Consider the following 14,259-nt stretch of genomic DNA (forward strand, 5'->3'; position numbering starts at 1 on the left):
TCCTGTCACGGTGCAGCTGCAGGATGGTCGGCAGGGAATGTTCCTGTTCCGTTCCTGTCACGGTGCAGCTGCAGGATGGTCTGCAGGGAATGTTCCTGTTCCGTTCCTGTCACGGTGCAGCTGCAGGATGGTCGGCAGGGAATGTTCCTGTTCCGTTCCTGTCACGGTGCAGCTGCAGGATGGTCGGCAGGGAATGTTCCTGTTCCGTTCCTGTCACGGTGCAGCTGCAGGATGGTCTGCAGGGAATGTTCCTGTTCCGTTCCTGTCACGGTGCAGCTGCAGGATGGTCTGCAGGGAATGTTCCTGTTCCGTTCCTGTCACGGTGCAGCTGCAGGATGGTCTGCAGGGAATGTTCCTGTTCCGTTCCTGTCACGGTGCAGCTGCAGGTGCCCGAGGGTCGCAGCGCAGCCGCTCCACGCTCCAGGGACCCCCCGTGCCCTGGGAGCCGCTGGCGCCCGGCAGGGCAGCGGGGCCGTTGCCTGGCAACGGGAGCTGTGATGGACAGGAGCGCGAGCGGCGCCGGCCCCAGTGCTGCGGGGATGAGCAAGGAGCCGCCGCTGCTGCTCGCCCCTGCCAGCGCTGCCTTGGCCCAGCGCTGCTGCCATCCCTGTGCTTCATCCCTGCATCATCCCCTCTGCTCATCCCTGACACGCCCAGCTGCCCAGCGAGGCTGGTGACCAAGCATGGATGAAGAGACAAGCAACATCCCTGCAGACATGGCGACATCCCTGGAGGCACTCAGCCTCTCCCAGCTGCTGGATCTTGCCATTGGGGCACCCGAGCGGGGCACTGTCCATTTTCTGGCCATACGAAAACTGCTGGAGGTTGTGCTTGTGCACCTGAACACACACTACCTGACTGCCCAGGAGCCGTGGACAGGCCAGCTGGGTGGCCCCTCACTCGCTGACATGGTCTCTGGCATGGAACAGATGAAGAAGGAGATTCAAAACTACAAAAAAAAGTCTAAGGTAAAGGCTCTTGCCAGCCCTCTGGGTGCTCCCCCACCAGACAGCCCCTCCCCATTCCTCAGACTGCAGTGCTTGGCACTGCCCTCTCTGCCCAGGCACAGGCTGAGCCCCTGGCAGCAGCTCTTTGCCATCTGCATGGGCTTCAGAGCCCTGGCACTGAGCCAGGGGCAGCAGGTGGCACTGGGACTCTTCCTGCTGACCTGGCTGTGCCATGGGCTGCCCCTGGCAGGGGGGGACTCTGAGGTGCTGCTGCCCTGGCCATGAGCTTTGACATCCATGTTTCTCGGAGTGTTTCACAGGGTCATCAAGAAGATATTGGTGGGATAAAGGCAGAAAATTCCCGTATGGCTGAGGACATCAAGAACATGCAGGAGGCACAGGTCTGTGCAGACCACTGTGGCTCTGAAGGTCATATTCCCCACACACGCTGTCCAGAGTCTTCTTTCTGACAGTGCTTTCTCTTAGGCAACAGCTGCTGCCAAGCATCTTCAGGAGACAGAAAGTTTAAAGACTGCCCAGCGCCGCCTGATAGAGGACATGAAGAAGATCCAGAACTCACGGGACGAGGTGAATTTCTGCCGGGGGCACTCTGTGGGTCTGAGATAGCAGCCAGTACCCCGGGCTCTGCCAGCTGGAGGCTCAGTACCCTTGTCCCCCATGATGAATGGAGAGTGCTGCCTGCAGGGCCCTGCCAGCTGGGCTGAGTGCTGTCCCCAGTGCTCTGCAAACCATGGCAGGGGTCAGGGCCTTGCAGGTCCCCAGGGACCCTCCCCAGAGGCTCACTGCCACCACACCTCTCTCCTAGGACATGGCTGCCGTCCAGGACGTCCGGGACGAGATTGACAGGATAAAGGCACAACTGGCTGTCATAGAAGAAGAAATAAAGAAGATAAAGGATGCCCTTGCCTTAGTGAGCTGCTGGGTGGTGTCATCTTTGGGCTCTCATGGGGAACTCAGCGTGGCTCCACAAGCAGGGTTTGGGGTCAAGGTCTCAGGACTGGGTGGGATGGGGGGCCCTGGGGCTTTCTGTGCAGCTGATGTGGCCCCACACTGGAACAACATGCTGCCTGTGCCCTGATTCTACTGTCACTGCCCTTCCCAGTTGAAGAAGCTGGAGGAGGACATTAAAAAGCTGAGGGCAGAAACAGCCAAGTGGAAAGAAGAGATTAACAAGGAGATCTCTCAGAAATTTGAGTAAGAGGGAAGAAGTGGGTTTCAAACCCTGCAGGGCTCCCAGGGGATCTGGGAGCATGCTGGTTTGCAGGATAACCCTGCCCTTGTCCCCATCTTGCTGGCCAGGGCTATGCAACAGGAGACAAAGCGTGAGCTGAAGAAGATGGAGGAGCAGCAGGAACTGAGGAATGCCATGCTGAAGCAGCTGGTGGCTGAGACAGCCAACCAGCTGAATGAGCAGGTGAGGTCCTGTGGGAGGACTCCTACCACCCACTGGCTGGGTCATGTTGGAGGTCTATGCCTCATCCTCATGCTGTGCTGTACTGTGCTGCAGTGTGAGGGAGACCCAAAATGCTCAAGATTGGCCTGGATCACTCAGCAGCAAGGACAGAAATTAAAGATTTTTTGCAAATGTCCTGTTGATATTTAGGTCTCAGAGCTATTGGCTGAGTAATGCAGGTGTGTCCCTGTGGAGCAGCCAAACCCCCTTTGATCAGCACCTTATATTCTCCCATCCCTGGAACAGGATCATGAGCTGGCACAGCAAATGGAAGCCAGGTTTGTGCAGATTCAGAGGGACTATGAGAAGATCAGCTTTGCATCAGGGAGTCTCCAGAAGGACTCTCAAGAAAAGCAGAAAGCAATCGAGGTGAGCGGCTGATGTCCCTTGAGGGTCAGAGCATCCCCCAAGCTCTGCTTTTGACCCCAGGCAGGGATCACAAGCAATCTGCCTCCCTGCCCTCCTGCTCACAGCACTCTGCTGCTTCCAAGTCCCTTTCCTCGAGGCTTTTGGGGAGGGGGAGTGGGGTGTGCTCCCTGCTCCTGGACTGTGCCCCAGGAGGCAGCTCCAACCCTGCTGTGATCTCATGGGTTCCTTTCTGTGCTGAAAGATGCTGTTCCAGTCTCTGGAGAAGCTGCAGCAGGAGAAAGCAGATGAGCAGGAGATGTTGGCAGCAATAGACGTGGTACAGTCTCCAGGGGCCCCTGTGCCAGCCCAGGGGTTCCTGGGCAGGGTGACAAATGCCCCTTGTCCCTTGGGGGCTGGGTGGCAGAACTGGCCTTGGGAGGGAGGATTTCCTGAGCGTGTGGGGTCCCAAACCCTTCAGATGGTGGGACCAACCTCACTGGGGTGATCAGTGGCCACAGCACCCTGAAAGGGCCATGATGGTCTGGAGGAAGCACTGCTCCCCCTGTCCCTCACACGTGCTGGCCCTGCCTGCTGTTCCTCACCCCTTTCCCCACTGCTCTCTTCCTGTTCTCCTCTGCTAGAAGGCAGACAAAGCTGCCTTGGACAGCAAAATCGATTCCAGCCAGTTTGAAGGGAACATGGAGCAGCTGAATGAGAGGATGCAGGATTTGCAGAGTCAGATTTCAGACCAGGAGCAGCACTGGAATGAAGTGCAGCAGAAATTCAGAGATGCAATGGAAGAGAAGGTGAGGGCTACCTTGCTCCCCACCGTGAGAAAATGGCACCTTTAGGACCTGAGAGCCTGAGGCAGCATCTCCCTGAGGATCCCCTCCAGGCTTTACCCTGGAGACTCCACATTGCACCCCGGGGCAGCTGGCTGAGGCTGTGCACTGTTCACAGCTGGATCGCCTGGAGCTGAAGGCTTTCCGTAAGCGCCTGGAGGAGTCCTGGAACAGAACCATTGAGAATTTCGAAAAGAGAGTGACAGATGACAGTGGAGCTGGGATTAAGAAGTGAGTACCATGGAGATTCTGGTGGCTTTGGGGACAGCAATGATCCCAATCCCTCCACCTGTCCCAGCCACTGCCCGTGGCACCCTGCCATGGCACCAGTTTCACTGCTAAATGAGCCATGGGGATGCTGATGAAACATCTACACCTACTCCTTCCAGCAGCAGCAGGTTCCACACAGGAAAGGAGGCACCAGGAGGGGGCAGCTGCAGGACAGAGCCCTCCCAAAGCAAAATGGGGGTGTGGGTGCAAAGGCTCCCAGAAGCCAGGGTGTGAGATGGCAGCTCCTCCTCCCAGGCAGGGCTGTGGCTCGCAGTGTCCCAGAGCTGGGCCGTGCCCTGCCCTCCTGGCCGGGCACACGGGGGATTTGGTGCCCCAGAGGGGCTGAAAGCAGAGCAAGGGCTGGCTGGGATGGTGACAAGGATGCTGTGCCCTTCCCCTGGCATCAGCCAGCAGGTTGGGGATGGGGAGGAACAGGCTCCAGGGCCCAGGGTTCCCCCTTGCAAACGCCCCCTGTGACTCTGGGCAGTGGCAGGCCGGCAGCTGGCTGCTGCCAGCGAGCTGCTGCCTGTGTGCTGTGGGCTGTGGCCCCAGGAGCTCAGGCAGCCTCTCCTCTCCCCTCCTCAGGCAGCTGCCAGTGCCCTTCTCGTGCCTGTCCTGTGACCGCATGCTCTCCATGCAGGTTCCTGGCCCGTGAGTAGCACCAGAGCATCGGGGGCAGCGGGGCTGCCGTGGGGGACACGGTGCCAGCAGTGACCCTCTGTGCTGGCCACGGGGGGACACTGGCTGCTCGGGAGCCTCTGGTGTGGGGAGCCCCCTCTGCAGCCCTGCCCAGCAGCAGGGGGTGTGGGCACTCAGCCCAAGGGCTGCAGGCAGCAGGATGCCATGGGCTGCAATCCTATGGGGTGGGAGTGCTGCCTTGAGCAGGCACAGCTTGTTTGTGCCCTGGCACACACCTGTGACTCCTGCCCTCCCCAGGTACCCCGAGACACTCCCATACTTGCAGCCACTGCCCACCAGCAAGGAGACCCGGTGCAGTCAAAGGTAGGGGCTTTGGGGACACATCCCTGGCTCTGGGAGTGCAGGGGGGCCCTGCCACAGCAAGGAGGGCCCTGCCTTGTATGGGATGGGTTTTTTCATCCTGCAGCAGGTGGACAGGAGCTGGGAGGGACATTTCCCTGCAGGCAGCCCCCCCAGTCCCTCCTTGGCACAGCAGGGTCCAGCCTGGGATGCCACAGGGCTGGGCACTAAGGATCCTCTGCCCCTTCCCACAGGAGGTCAGAGATCCATGGCAGTGTCCCCCGTGTGCCTCAGAGCTGTGGGGACTATCAGAGCAGCAGCTCCACGATGCAGCACATCATTGCTTCACCACATACCAGTGCACAGCTGCAGCGTCTCCTGGTACTCTCCAACAAGGTACAGATGATGAAGGTGGTGACACAGAGGGGTCACTGAGGCTCCATGGCCAGGGGTAATCTGTGCCTTCAGTCCCCGGGCAGAGCTGGGTTGGGAGGATTACTGGGGCATGCTGAATCAGGCCCTGCATTGCAGCAGCTGCTCTCTCCTTCCCAGTCCAGAGTGAGCCAGCTGCTGCCCAGTGGTGGATTCATCCCGAGGGGCCGGAATGACCAGCTTCCTGTGGTGACCAGGGCACAGGATGGGTCAGGTGTGGCTCTGTTAAGGCATGGGTATTAAGGAGGAGAAGGGACAGATTGTCTGCTGGGTTCAGGCTGGGGATGAATAGGGCTCTGTGTGCAAAGCTGGGCATGGGTAAGAAGGTGCAGAAGCAGAATGGAGCAGAAGGAGTGGCACATGGGGCAGTTTGGAGCTGGAGTAAGGTGGGGAATGGCCGTGGCTAGTGTGGGACAAGAGCTTGTGTGCAGTGGGTGGGGCCAGCACCTGGTCCCGGGGGTCTCTGGCCAGGCAGGTGACACTCCTGCTGGTCCCATTCTGGGCCGGCAGAGCTGCTCCAGCCAGGGGCTGCCCCGGGGACATGGGGGCTCACCCTGCTCCTAAACTCCCAGGCCCTGCCGCCTCACGGGTTCACTTGGCAGGTACAGCCCCCCAAAACACCTGGGCACCTGGGCTGGCCCAGCCCCGCCGGACAACAACAACCCCCACCCAGCTGGACGGGTCCCAGCGCCCAGTGATCGATCTGGGAAAACTCTGGAGAAGCCAGAGAAGCCCGCAATGACGGCATCAGAAACTTGTTTCTTTAGTTGTATTAAATTAATAAAAAAACTTAAAACCACATGCCGCTCCTTGTCTCACCAGCCTCTCACTTCCCCGGGCTCCCTGATGCTCCTCAAGCTCCTTCCCCCGCTGTGGCTCTGCCGCCAGCCCGAGCAGATCGTGCCCAGGGCCGGGCCTGAGGCTGCTGCTGCTGCCGCGGCGCTGAGGCGGCTCTGGGGCTGCGGGCCGCTCTGGGAGCAGCAGCAGCGCTGCAGAGGCCGCGGCCCTGCCGATGGTGCCCGGCTGGCGCTGCCGGCGCTGCCGCTGCAATCCCCGCGGGCAGGTGCCGATGGTGCCCGGCTGGCGCTGCCGGCGCTGCCGCTGCAATCCCCGCGGGCAGGTGCCGATGGTGCCCGGCTGGCGCTGCCGGCGCTGCCGCTGCAATCCCCGCGGGCAGGTGCCGATGGTGCCCGGCTGGCGCTGCCGGTGCTGCCGCTGCAATCCCCGCGGGCAGGTGCCGATGGTGCCCGGCTGGCGCTGCCGGCGCTGCCGCTGCAATCCCCACAGCAGCGCTGCCGCCGCCTCAGGGGCCGCTCGGGCCCGGCCCGCAGCCCCGAGCGCGGCTGTGCCTTCATCTCTGCACCGCCACAGCCCGAGCTCGTTTGTCACCTTCCTCCCGCTCTGCCCTTCGCAGGGCCAGCAGCAGGGGCTGCCCAGCGGGTTTCCTCCCGCAGCGCTCCCTGTCAGAGCTGCTTTGCAGCCGGGCACCGCGGCTGTCCCGCTGCCCGGGGCTGATCCTGCACGGCTCACGATGGCATAAAAGTGTTTATTAGCCACGTATTCTACTTTAGGCGGCCAGAGAGCCCATAAGAGCCTTGGGCCACCTTTCAATGTTAACTAAGTTTTCAAGATACCACTGACTGTTACATAACTGCCATTTTTACTTAATTTGCAACTCTTTCAGCCAGATTTCATACCCAAACAACACTGTGTGGAGCATACTCGTGAAAGGTATGAATGTGACTTTACAGACTGTGTGAATCTACTTGTCGATGGGGACAATGATTTAGAGATAGGGAAGTAATGGAAGAATTTATCAGTTCTGGAAAATGTTACTAATTGTCATGGACTTTATCTCAGCCAAGGCAACGTTAAATTGCCGAATGTAGAGAAAAAATACAAAGATTTAATATGAATAGCGTTTTGTTATATAAAGAAAAATAAAAGCGGGGAGGGGGAGTGTGCATAGTAGAGTGGAACATCGAGCAGGTGACCTGGGAAGTCTCTAAGAGTACCTTAGCCAGTGAGGGAAGAAAGAGAGTGATGCATCTGGGAAATTAGGATTAAAAGTGGGCTGCATCCCCCAACAATTTGAGAGTCCCCATGGGAACTGCCCATGGGCCCTCACTGTATTTGAATAAAGTTACAGGACTCCTCAGTCTCTTTGGGCATAAACCTCTGGCGTTGTGAATTCTACCACACACCTGCAGCGCCCTTTATCCCGTCCCAGCACAGACATTCCTCTGTGCTCGGGTCTGTCACAGCCCTTGGACAGGTCACTGCACTGCGGGAGTGGGGACACAGGGAAGCGCTGCGGGAGGAAACCCGCTGGGCAGCCCCTGCTGCTGGCCCTGCGAAGGGCAGAGCGGGAGGAAGGTGACAAACGAGCTCGGGCTGTGGCGGTGCAGAGATGAAGGCACAGCCGCGCTCGGGGCTGCGGGCCGGGCCCGAGCGGCCCCTGAGGCGGCGGCAGCGCTGCTGTGGGGATTGCAGCGGCAGCGCCGGCAGCGCCAGCCGGGCACCATCGGCACCTGCCCGCGGGGATTGCAGCGGCAGCGCCGGCAGCGCCAGCCGGGCACCATCGGCACCTGCCCGCGGGGATTGCAGCGGCAGCGCCGGCAGCGCCAGCCGGGCACCATCGGCAGGGCCGCGGCCTCTGCAGCGCTGCTGCTGCTCCCAGAGCGGCCCGCAGCCCCAGAGCCGCCTCAGCGCCGCGGCAGCAGCAGCAGCCTCAGGCCCGGCCCTGGGCACGATCTGCTCGGGCTGGCGGCAGAGCCACAGCGGGGGAAGGAGCTTGAGGAGCATCAGGGAGCCCGGGGGAGAGAGAGGCTGGTGAGACAAGGCTCTGCTATAACTTTAAGTTTTTTTATTAACTCAATGCAACTAAAGAATCATGTTTCTGATGCCGTCATTGCGGGCTTTTCTGGGTTTTGACATGAAGTGCCAGATCGAGCACGGGGTGGTGAATCCGGTAGAGCAGTGGGGGGGCTGTTGACGCCCGGCGGGGCTGCAGCGGCCGGGCCAGCCCCGGTGCCCAGGAGATGTGCCTGGGGGCTGTGCCCGGCCGGCGATCCTCAGAGGCACCAGCGCCTGGGGGTGAGGAGCAGGGTGAGCCCCCATTTCTCAGGGCAGCCCCTGGCTGGAGCAGCTCTGCCGGCCCAGAATGGGACCAGCAGGAGTGTCACCTGCCTAGGTGGGAGACCCTCAGAGATCCAAGCTCAGTTGCCCCATGTGCCTGTTCTCTGCTCCATTCTGTTTCTGCCCCGTACAAACCAGTCCAGAGACCAAACCTCCATTCCCAACTCAGTACACAGAGCCCTGCTTGCCCTGGACATTGTACCCAGCACACAGACAGCCTCTTACCCCTCTGACCCCCATGCCCTAACAGAGCCACACCTGACTTATCCTGTGCCCTGGTCACCACAGGAAGCTGGTCACTCTGGCCCTTCGGGATTTGTCCACTATTGTCCAGCAGCTGGGCCACTCTGAACTGGAAAGGAGAGAGCAGCTGGCTGCAATGCAGGGCCCAATTCAGCATGTCCCAGTAATCCTCCCAACCCAGCTGTGCCCAGGGGTCTGGAGGCACAGATTGCCCCTGGATTGTCAGCAAGGCCATGGAGCTCCTCTGTATCCTCATGTACATCATCCTTACCTTGTCCTGAACTACCGGGGGACACAGCCCATGTGCACTTTTCTGTTCTGAAGCAATGAGGTGCTGCATCATGGGGACGCTGCTCTGATAGTCCCCATAGCTCTGTGGCACATGGAGGAAACTACCATGGACCACTGGACTCCTGTATAAGGGGCAGAGGATCCTCAGTGCCCAGCCCTGTGACATCCCAGGCTGGACCCTGTTGTGCCAGGGAGGGACTGGGGGGCTGCCTGCAGGGGCATGTCCCTCCCAGCTCCTGTCCACCTGCTGCAGCAGCCCCAAGCACATGCCACAGGCTGGATCTGCTAGCTCTTTCCCCACGGGCAGGTGCACTGGCCATGGCCATGGCAGGTCCCTCTGCAGAGGACACCAGCTGGCAGGAGCTGGGCTGTCCAAGCTGCAGGCCTTGATTTTGTGAACTACTTTCATAGGAGGCACACAGCTCCCCACTAAGCCTAGCTCAGAATAAAAGCAGACACAACTCATCAGATGTGCTTTCAGCAACCTTGGGACAGAGATGTGGGCCTGACAGAGCAGTGCAAGGTGGGGGCTGCAAAACCCCCCAGATCTGGAGCAAGCCCTGGCCCTCCACACCTGCTCTCTGCTCCCCCCAGTCTCCTCTGTCCTGGCCCAGGGAAGAGCCCTCCTTGCTGTGGCAGGGCCCCCCTGCACTCCCAGAGCCAGGGATGTGTCCCCAAAGCCCCTACCTTTGGCTGCGTCGAGTCTCCTTGCTGGGGGGCAGTGGCTGCAAATATGGGAGTGTCTCGGGGTACCTGGGGAGGGCAGGAGTCACAGGTGTGTGCCAGGGCACAAACAAGCTGTGCCTGCTCAAGGCAGCACTCCCAACCCCATAGGATTGCAGCCCATGGCATCCTGCTGCCTGCAGCCCTTGGGCTGAGTGCCCACACCCCCTGCTGCTGGGCAGGGCTGCAGAGGGGGCTCCCCACACCAGAGGCTCCCGAGCAGCCAGTGTCCCCCCGTGGCCAGCACAGAGGGTCCCTGCTGGCACCGTGTCCCCCACGGCAGCCCCGCTGCCCCCGATGCTCTGGTGCTACTCACGGGCCAGGAACCTGCATGGAGAGCATGCGGTCACAGGACAGGCACGAGAAGGGCACTGGCAGCTGCCTGAGGAGGGGAGAGGAGAGGCTGCCTGAGCTCCTGGGGCCACAGCCCACAGCACACAGGCAGCAGCTCGCTGGCAGCAGCCAGCTGCCGGCCTGCCACTGCCCAGAGTCACAGGGGGCGTTTGCAGGGGGAACCCTGGGCCCTGGAGCCTGTTCCTCCCCATCCCCAACCTGCTGGCTGATGCCAGGGGAAGGGCACAGCATCCTTGTCACCATCCCAGCCAGCCCTTGCTCTGCTTTCAGCCCCTCTGGGGCACCAAATCCCCCGTGTGCCCGGCCAGGAGGGCAGGGCACGGCCCAGCTCTGGGACACTGCGAGCCACAGCCCTGCCTGGGAGGAGGAGCTGCCATCTCACACCCTGGCTTCTGGGAGCCTTTGCACCCACACCCCCATTTTGCTTTGGGAGGGCTCTGTCCTGCAGCTGCCCCCTCCTGGTGCCTCCTTTCCTGTGTGGAACCTGCTGCTGCTGGAAGGAGTAGGTGTAGCTGCTTCATCAGCATCCCCATGGCTCATTTAGCAGTGAAACTGGTGCCATGGCAGTGGCTGGGACCGGTGGAGAGATTGGGATCATTGCTGTCCCCAAAGCCACCAGAACCTCCATTGTACTCACTTCCTAATCCCAGCACCTTTGTCACGTGTCAGCCTGTTCTCCAGTTCCTCAAGGTTCCTGTTCCAGGTCTCCTCCATCTGGTTACGGAAAGCCTTCAGCTCCAGGCGATCCAGCTGTGAACAGTGCACAGCCTCAGCCAGCTGCCCCGGGGTGCAATGTGGAGTCTCCAGGGTAAAGCCTGGAGGGGATCCTCAGGGAGATGCTGCCTCAGGCTCTCAGGTCCCAAAGGTGATGAGCAAAGTAGCCCTCACCTTCATTTCCTCCACAAAGTTGAGCTTCTGCTGCACCTCATTCCAGTCCACCTTCTGGCCTGAAATCTGACTCTGCAAATCCTGCATCCTCTCATCCAGCCTCTCCAGGTTTGCTTCAAACTGGCTGCAGTTGACTTTGCTGCCCAAGGCAGCTTTGTCTGCCTTCTAGCAAAGGGGAACAGCAGGAGAGCAGTGGGGAAAGTTTTGAGGAACAGCAGGCAGGGCCAGCATGTGTAAGGGACAGGGGGAGCAGTGCTTCCTCCAGACCATCATGGCCCTTTCAGGGTGCTGTGGCCCCTGATCACCCCAGTGAGGTTGGTCCCACCATCTGAAGGGTTTGGGACCCCACACGCTCAGGAAATTCTCCCTCCCCAGGCCAGTTCTGCCACTCAGCCCCCAAGGGACAAGGGGCATTTGTCACCCTGCCCAGGAACCCCTGGGCTGGCACAGGGGCCCCTGGAGACTGTACCACGTCTATTGCTGCCAACATCTCCTGCTCATCTGCTTTCTCCTGCTGCAGCTTCTCCAGAGACTGGAACAGCATCTTTCAGCACAGAAAGGAACCCATGAGATCACAGCAGGGTTGGAGCTGCCTCCTGGGGCACAGTCCAGGAGCAGGGAGCACACCCCTCTCCCCATCCCCAAAAGCCTCGAGGAAAGGGACTTGGAAGCAGCAGAGTGCTGTGAGCAGGAGGGCAGGGAGGCAGATTGCTTGTGATCCCTGCCTGGGGTCAAAAGTAGAGCTTGAGGGATGCTCTGATACTAGAGCAGTTTCAGCCACACACCTCGATTGCTTTCTGCTTTTCTTGAGAGTCCTTCTGGAGGCTGTCAGAAGCAAGGCTGATCTTCTCATAGTCCGCTTGCATCTGTTCAACCGTGGCCTCCAGGTTGTGCTGCCGTTCCTGGTCCTTCTGCAGCGAAGAACAAGTGCAGTACTGAGCAAGAGGAGGCCTGGCTGCTCCACTGGGACAGACTGGCATTACTCAGCCAGTGGCCACAAGCCCTCAATGTTAACAGAATGTTTGCATCAAGGCTTTAATTTCTGCCCATGCCACTCACTGGTCCAGGCCAATGTGGGGCACTTTGTGTCTCCCCCACACTGCAGCACATCCAGCTGGTGGATCCTCAGCCCCCATGCTGCCATCTGCCTACCTGGCCCCAATGGCTCATCCTCTCGAGCTTGCCCAGGGCCATCAGCCGTGCCTCCAGGGAGTCCACCTGCTCCTGGAGTTTCTCACAGCGCTGCAGGAGCTGCCCCAGTTGCACGTTGATGTCGAAGGTGCAGCTGGAGCACTCTGCCTTTACCCTGTCCTGCTCTGCCTGCACGGTCCATGCCACCTCCCCTATCTCAGCCAGCTGCAGGAAGGGCAGAGGGAATTGGCTCAGGAGAAGGGATGAATGGAACCAACAGTCCTGCGTGCTGTGTGCCTCAGTGGCCCCAGCCAGCTGGGGAATATGGCTGGGAACCCCACCAGGATTACTGCACGCAGCCAGTGCCTGGTGGGAGTCCTCCCCACAGGACCTCACCTGCTCGTTCAGCTGTTTGGCTGTCTCAGCCACCAGCTGCTCCAGCATGGAATTCCTTGTCTCCTGCTGCTCTTCCATCTTCTGCAGCTCCTGCATCATCTCCTGTTGCATAGCCCTGGCCAGCGGGATGGGGACAAGGGCAGGGTTATCCCTGCAGGGCTGCTCTGGCACTGTCTTGTGCCTGCAAACCAGGATGCTCCCAGACCCCCTGGGAGCCCTGCAGGGTTTGAAATTTCTGTCCTCTTACTCAAGTTGCTTAGAGATCTCCTTTTTGTTTTCTTCTTTCCACTTGGGTATTTCCACCCTCAGCTTTTTAATGTCCTCCTCCAGCTTCTTTATCTGGGAAGGGCAGTGACAGTAGAGTCAGGGCAAAGACAGCATGTTGTCCCAGTGTGGGAGCACATCAGCTGCACAGAAAGCCCCAGGGCCCCCCATCCTTCCCCCAGCCCCTCACTCCAAACCCTGGGCTCACAGAGCTGCACTGAAGTTCCCCAAGTGCACCCAAAGGTGACACCACCCCATAGCTCACCAAGGCAGCCAACTCCTTAACCTTCTGTGTCGTGCGTGTCTGTGTCATCTTTAACTTGTCAATCTCCTCACGGAGATTCATGGAGACAGAGTCCTAGTGGAGAGGGGTGGTGGGAGTCAGTCTCTAGGGAGGGTCTGTGGGGGCTGGCAGGGCTCTGTGGGCAGCAATCTCCATGCATCCTGCCAGGCCACAGCCCAGGCCACTCCCTGCTGTCTCAGACCCACAACTTGTTCTCAGCAGCACTTCACCTTGTCCTGATCCTTCTGCAATGTCTTCATGGCCTCTGCCATGGCTTCATGGCCTTCTGCAGTACCCTGAGGGAAAAAAGGGATGTCAGAGGCGATCGCCAGGGCAGCAAAACCCCAGAGTCCCCCCCTGGCTCAGTGCCAGGGCTCTGAAGCCCATGCAGATGGCAAAGAGCTGCTGCCAGGGGCTCAGCCTGTGCCTGGGCAGAGAGGGCAGTGCCAAGCACTGCAGTCTGAGGAATGGAGAGGGGCTGTCTGGTGGGGGAGTGCCCAGGGCATGGGGAAGAGCCCTTTACCTCGGACCTGTAGACTTCCATCTCTTTCTTAATTTCTTCCATTTGAGCAGCTACATCAGCGAGTGAGGGGCCACTCGGCTGACCTGTCCATGGCTCCTGGGTGGTCAGGTAGTGTGTGTCCAGGTGCGCCACCACAGCCTCCAGCAGCTTTCGCATGGCTGCAAAATGGACAGTGCCCCGCTCGGGTGCCCCAATGGCAAGATCCAGCAGCTGGGAGAGGCTGAGTGCCTCCAGGGATGTCGCCATGTCTGCAGGGATGTTGCTTGTCTCTTCATCCATGCTTGGTCACCAGCCTCGCTGGGCAGCTGGGCGTGTCAGGGATGAGCAGAGGGGATGATGCAGGGATGAAGCACAGGGATGGCAGCAGCGCTGGGCCAAGGCAGCGCTGGCAGGGGCGAGCAGCAGCGGCGGCTCCTTGCTCATCCCCGCAGCACTGGGGCCGGCGCCGCTCGCGCTCCTGTCCATCACAGCTCCCGTTGCCAGGCAACGGCCCCGCTGCCCTGCCGGGCGCCAGCGGCTCCCAGGGCACGGGGGGTCCCTGGAGCGTGGAGCGGCTGCGCTGCGACCCTCGGGCACCTGCAGCTGCACCGTGACAGGAACGGAACAGGAACATTCCCTGCAGACCATCCTGCAGCTGCACCGTGACAGGAACGGAACAGGAACATTCCCTGCCGACCATCCTGCAGCTGCACCGTGACAGGAACGGAACAGGAACATTCCCTGCCGACCATCCT

At 60.1% G+C, this 14,259-nt stretch overlaps 2 protein-coding genes across 2 annotated transcripts; one reads left to right on the plus strand and one right to left on the minus strand.

Annotated features, from left to right (window-relative positions):
• Positions 1–623: 623 nt before the first annotated feature.
• On the plus strand, positions 624–6,033 carry LOC306811327 (uncharacterized protein; the record flags this gene model as incomplete). The annotated part of the gene is made up of 15 exons (XM_079324922.1): positions 624–968; positions 1,268–1,348; positions 1,434–1,535; positions 1,774–1,878; positions 2,071–2,162; positions 2,268–2,382; positions 2,668–2,790; positions 3,032–3,106; positions 3,411–3,575; positions 3,730–3,842; positions 4,467–4,532; positions 4,818–4,883; positions 5,114–5,255; positions 5,412–5,505; positions 5,894–6,033. Exons 1-15 carry the CDS (start codon positions 684–686, stop codon positions 6,031–6,033), a joined length of 1,764 nt encoding a protein of 587 aa, XP_079181048.1. The 5' UTR covers positions 624–683.
• Positions 6,034–8,199: 2,166 nt separating this feature from the next.
• LOC306811205 (uncharacterized protein) lies at positions 8,200–13,771 on the minus strand (the record flags this gene model as incomplete). Its single annotated transcript, XM_079324681.1, has 15 exons — positions 8,200–8,381; positions 8,688–8,781; positions 8,944–9,085; positions 9,651–9,716; positions 10,003–10,068; positions 10,678–10,790; positions 10,929–11,093; positions 11,398–11,472; positions 11,714–11,839; positions 12,081–12,284; positions 12,456–12,570; positions 12,703–12,794; positions 12,985–13,077; positions 13,233–13,298; positions 13,526–13,771. 15 exons carry the CDS (start codon positions 13,769–13,771, stop codon positions 8,200–8,202), a joined length of 1,845 nt encoding a protein of 614 aa, XP_079180807.1.
• Positions 13,772–14,259: the final 488 nt, after the last annotated feature.

This window comes from Erithacus rubecula, assembly GCF_903797595.1.
Source record: "Erithacus rubecula genome assembly, chromosome: 22".
NCBI lineage: Eukaryota > Metazoa > Chordata > Aves > Passeriformes > Muscicapidae > Erithacus > Erithacus rubecula.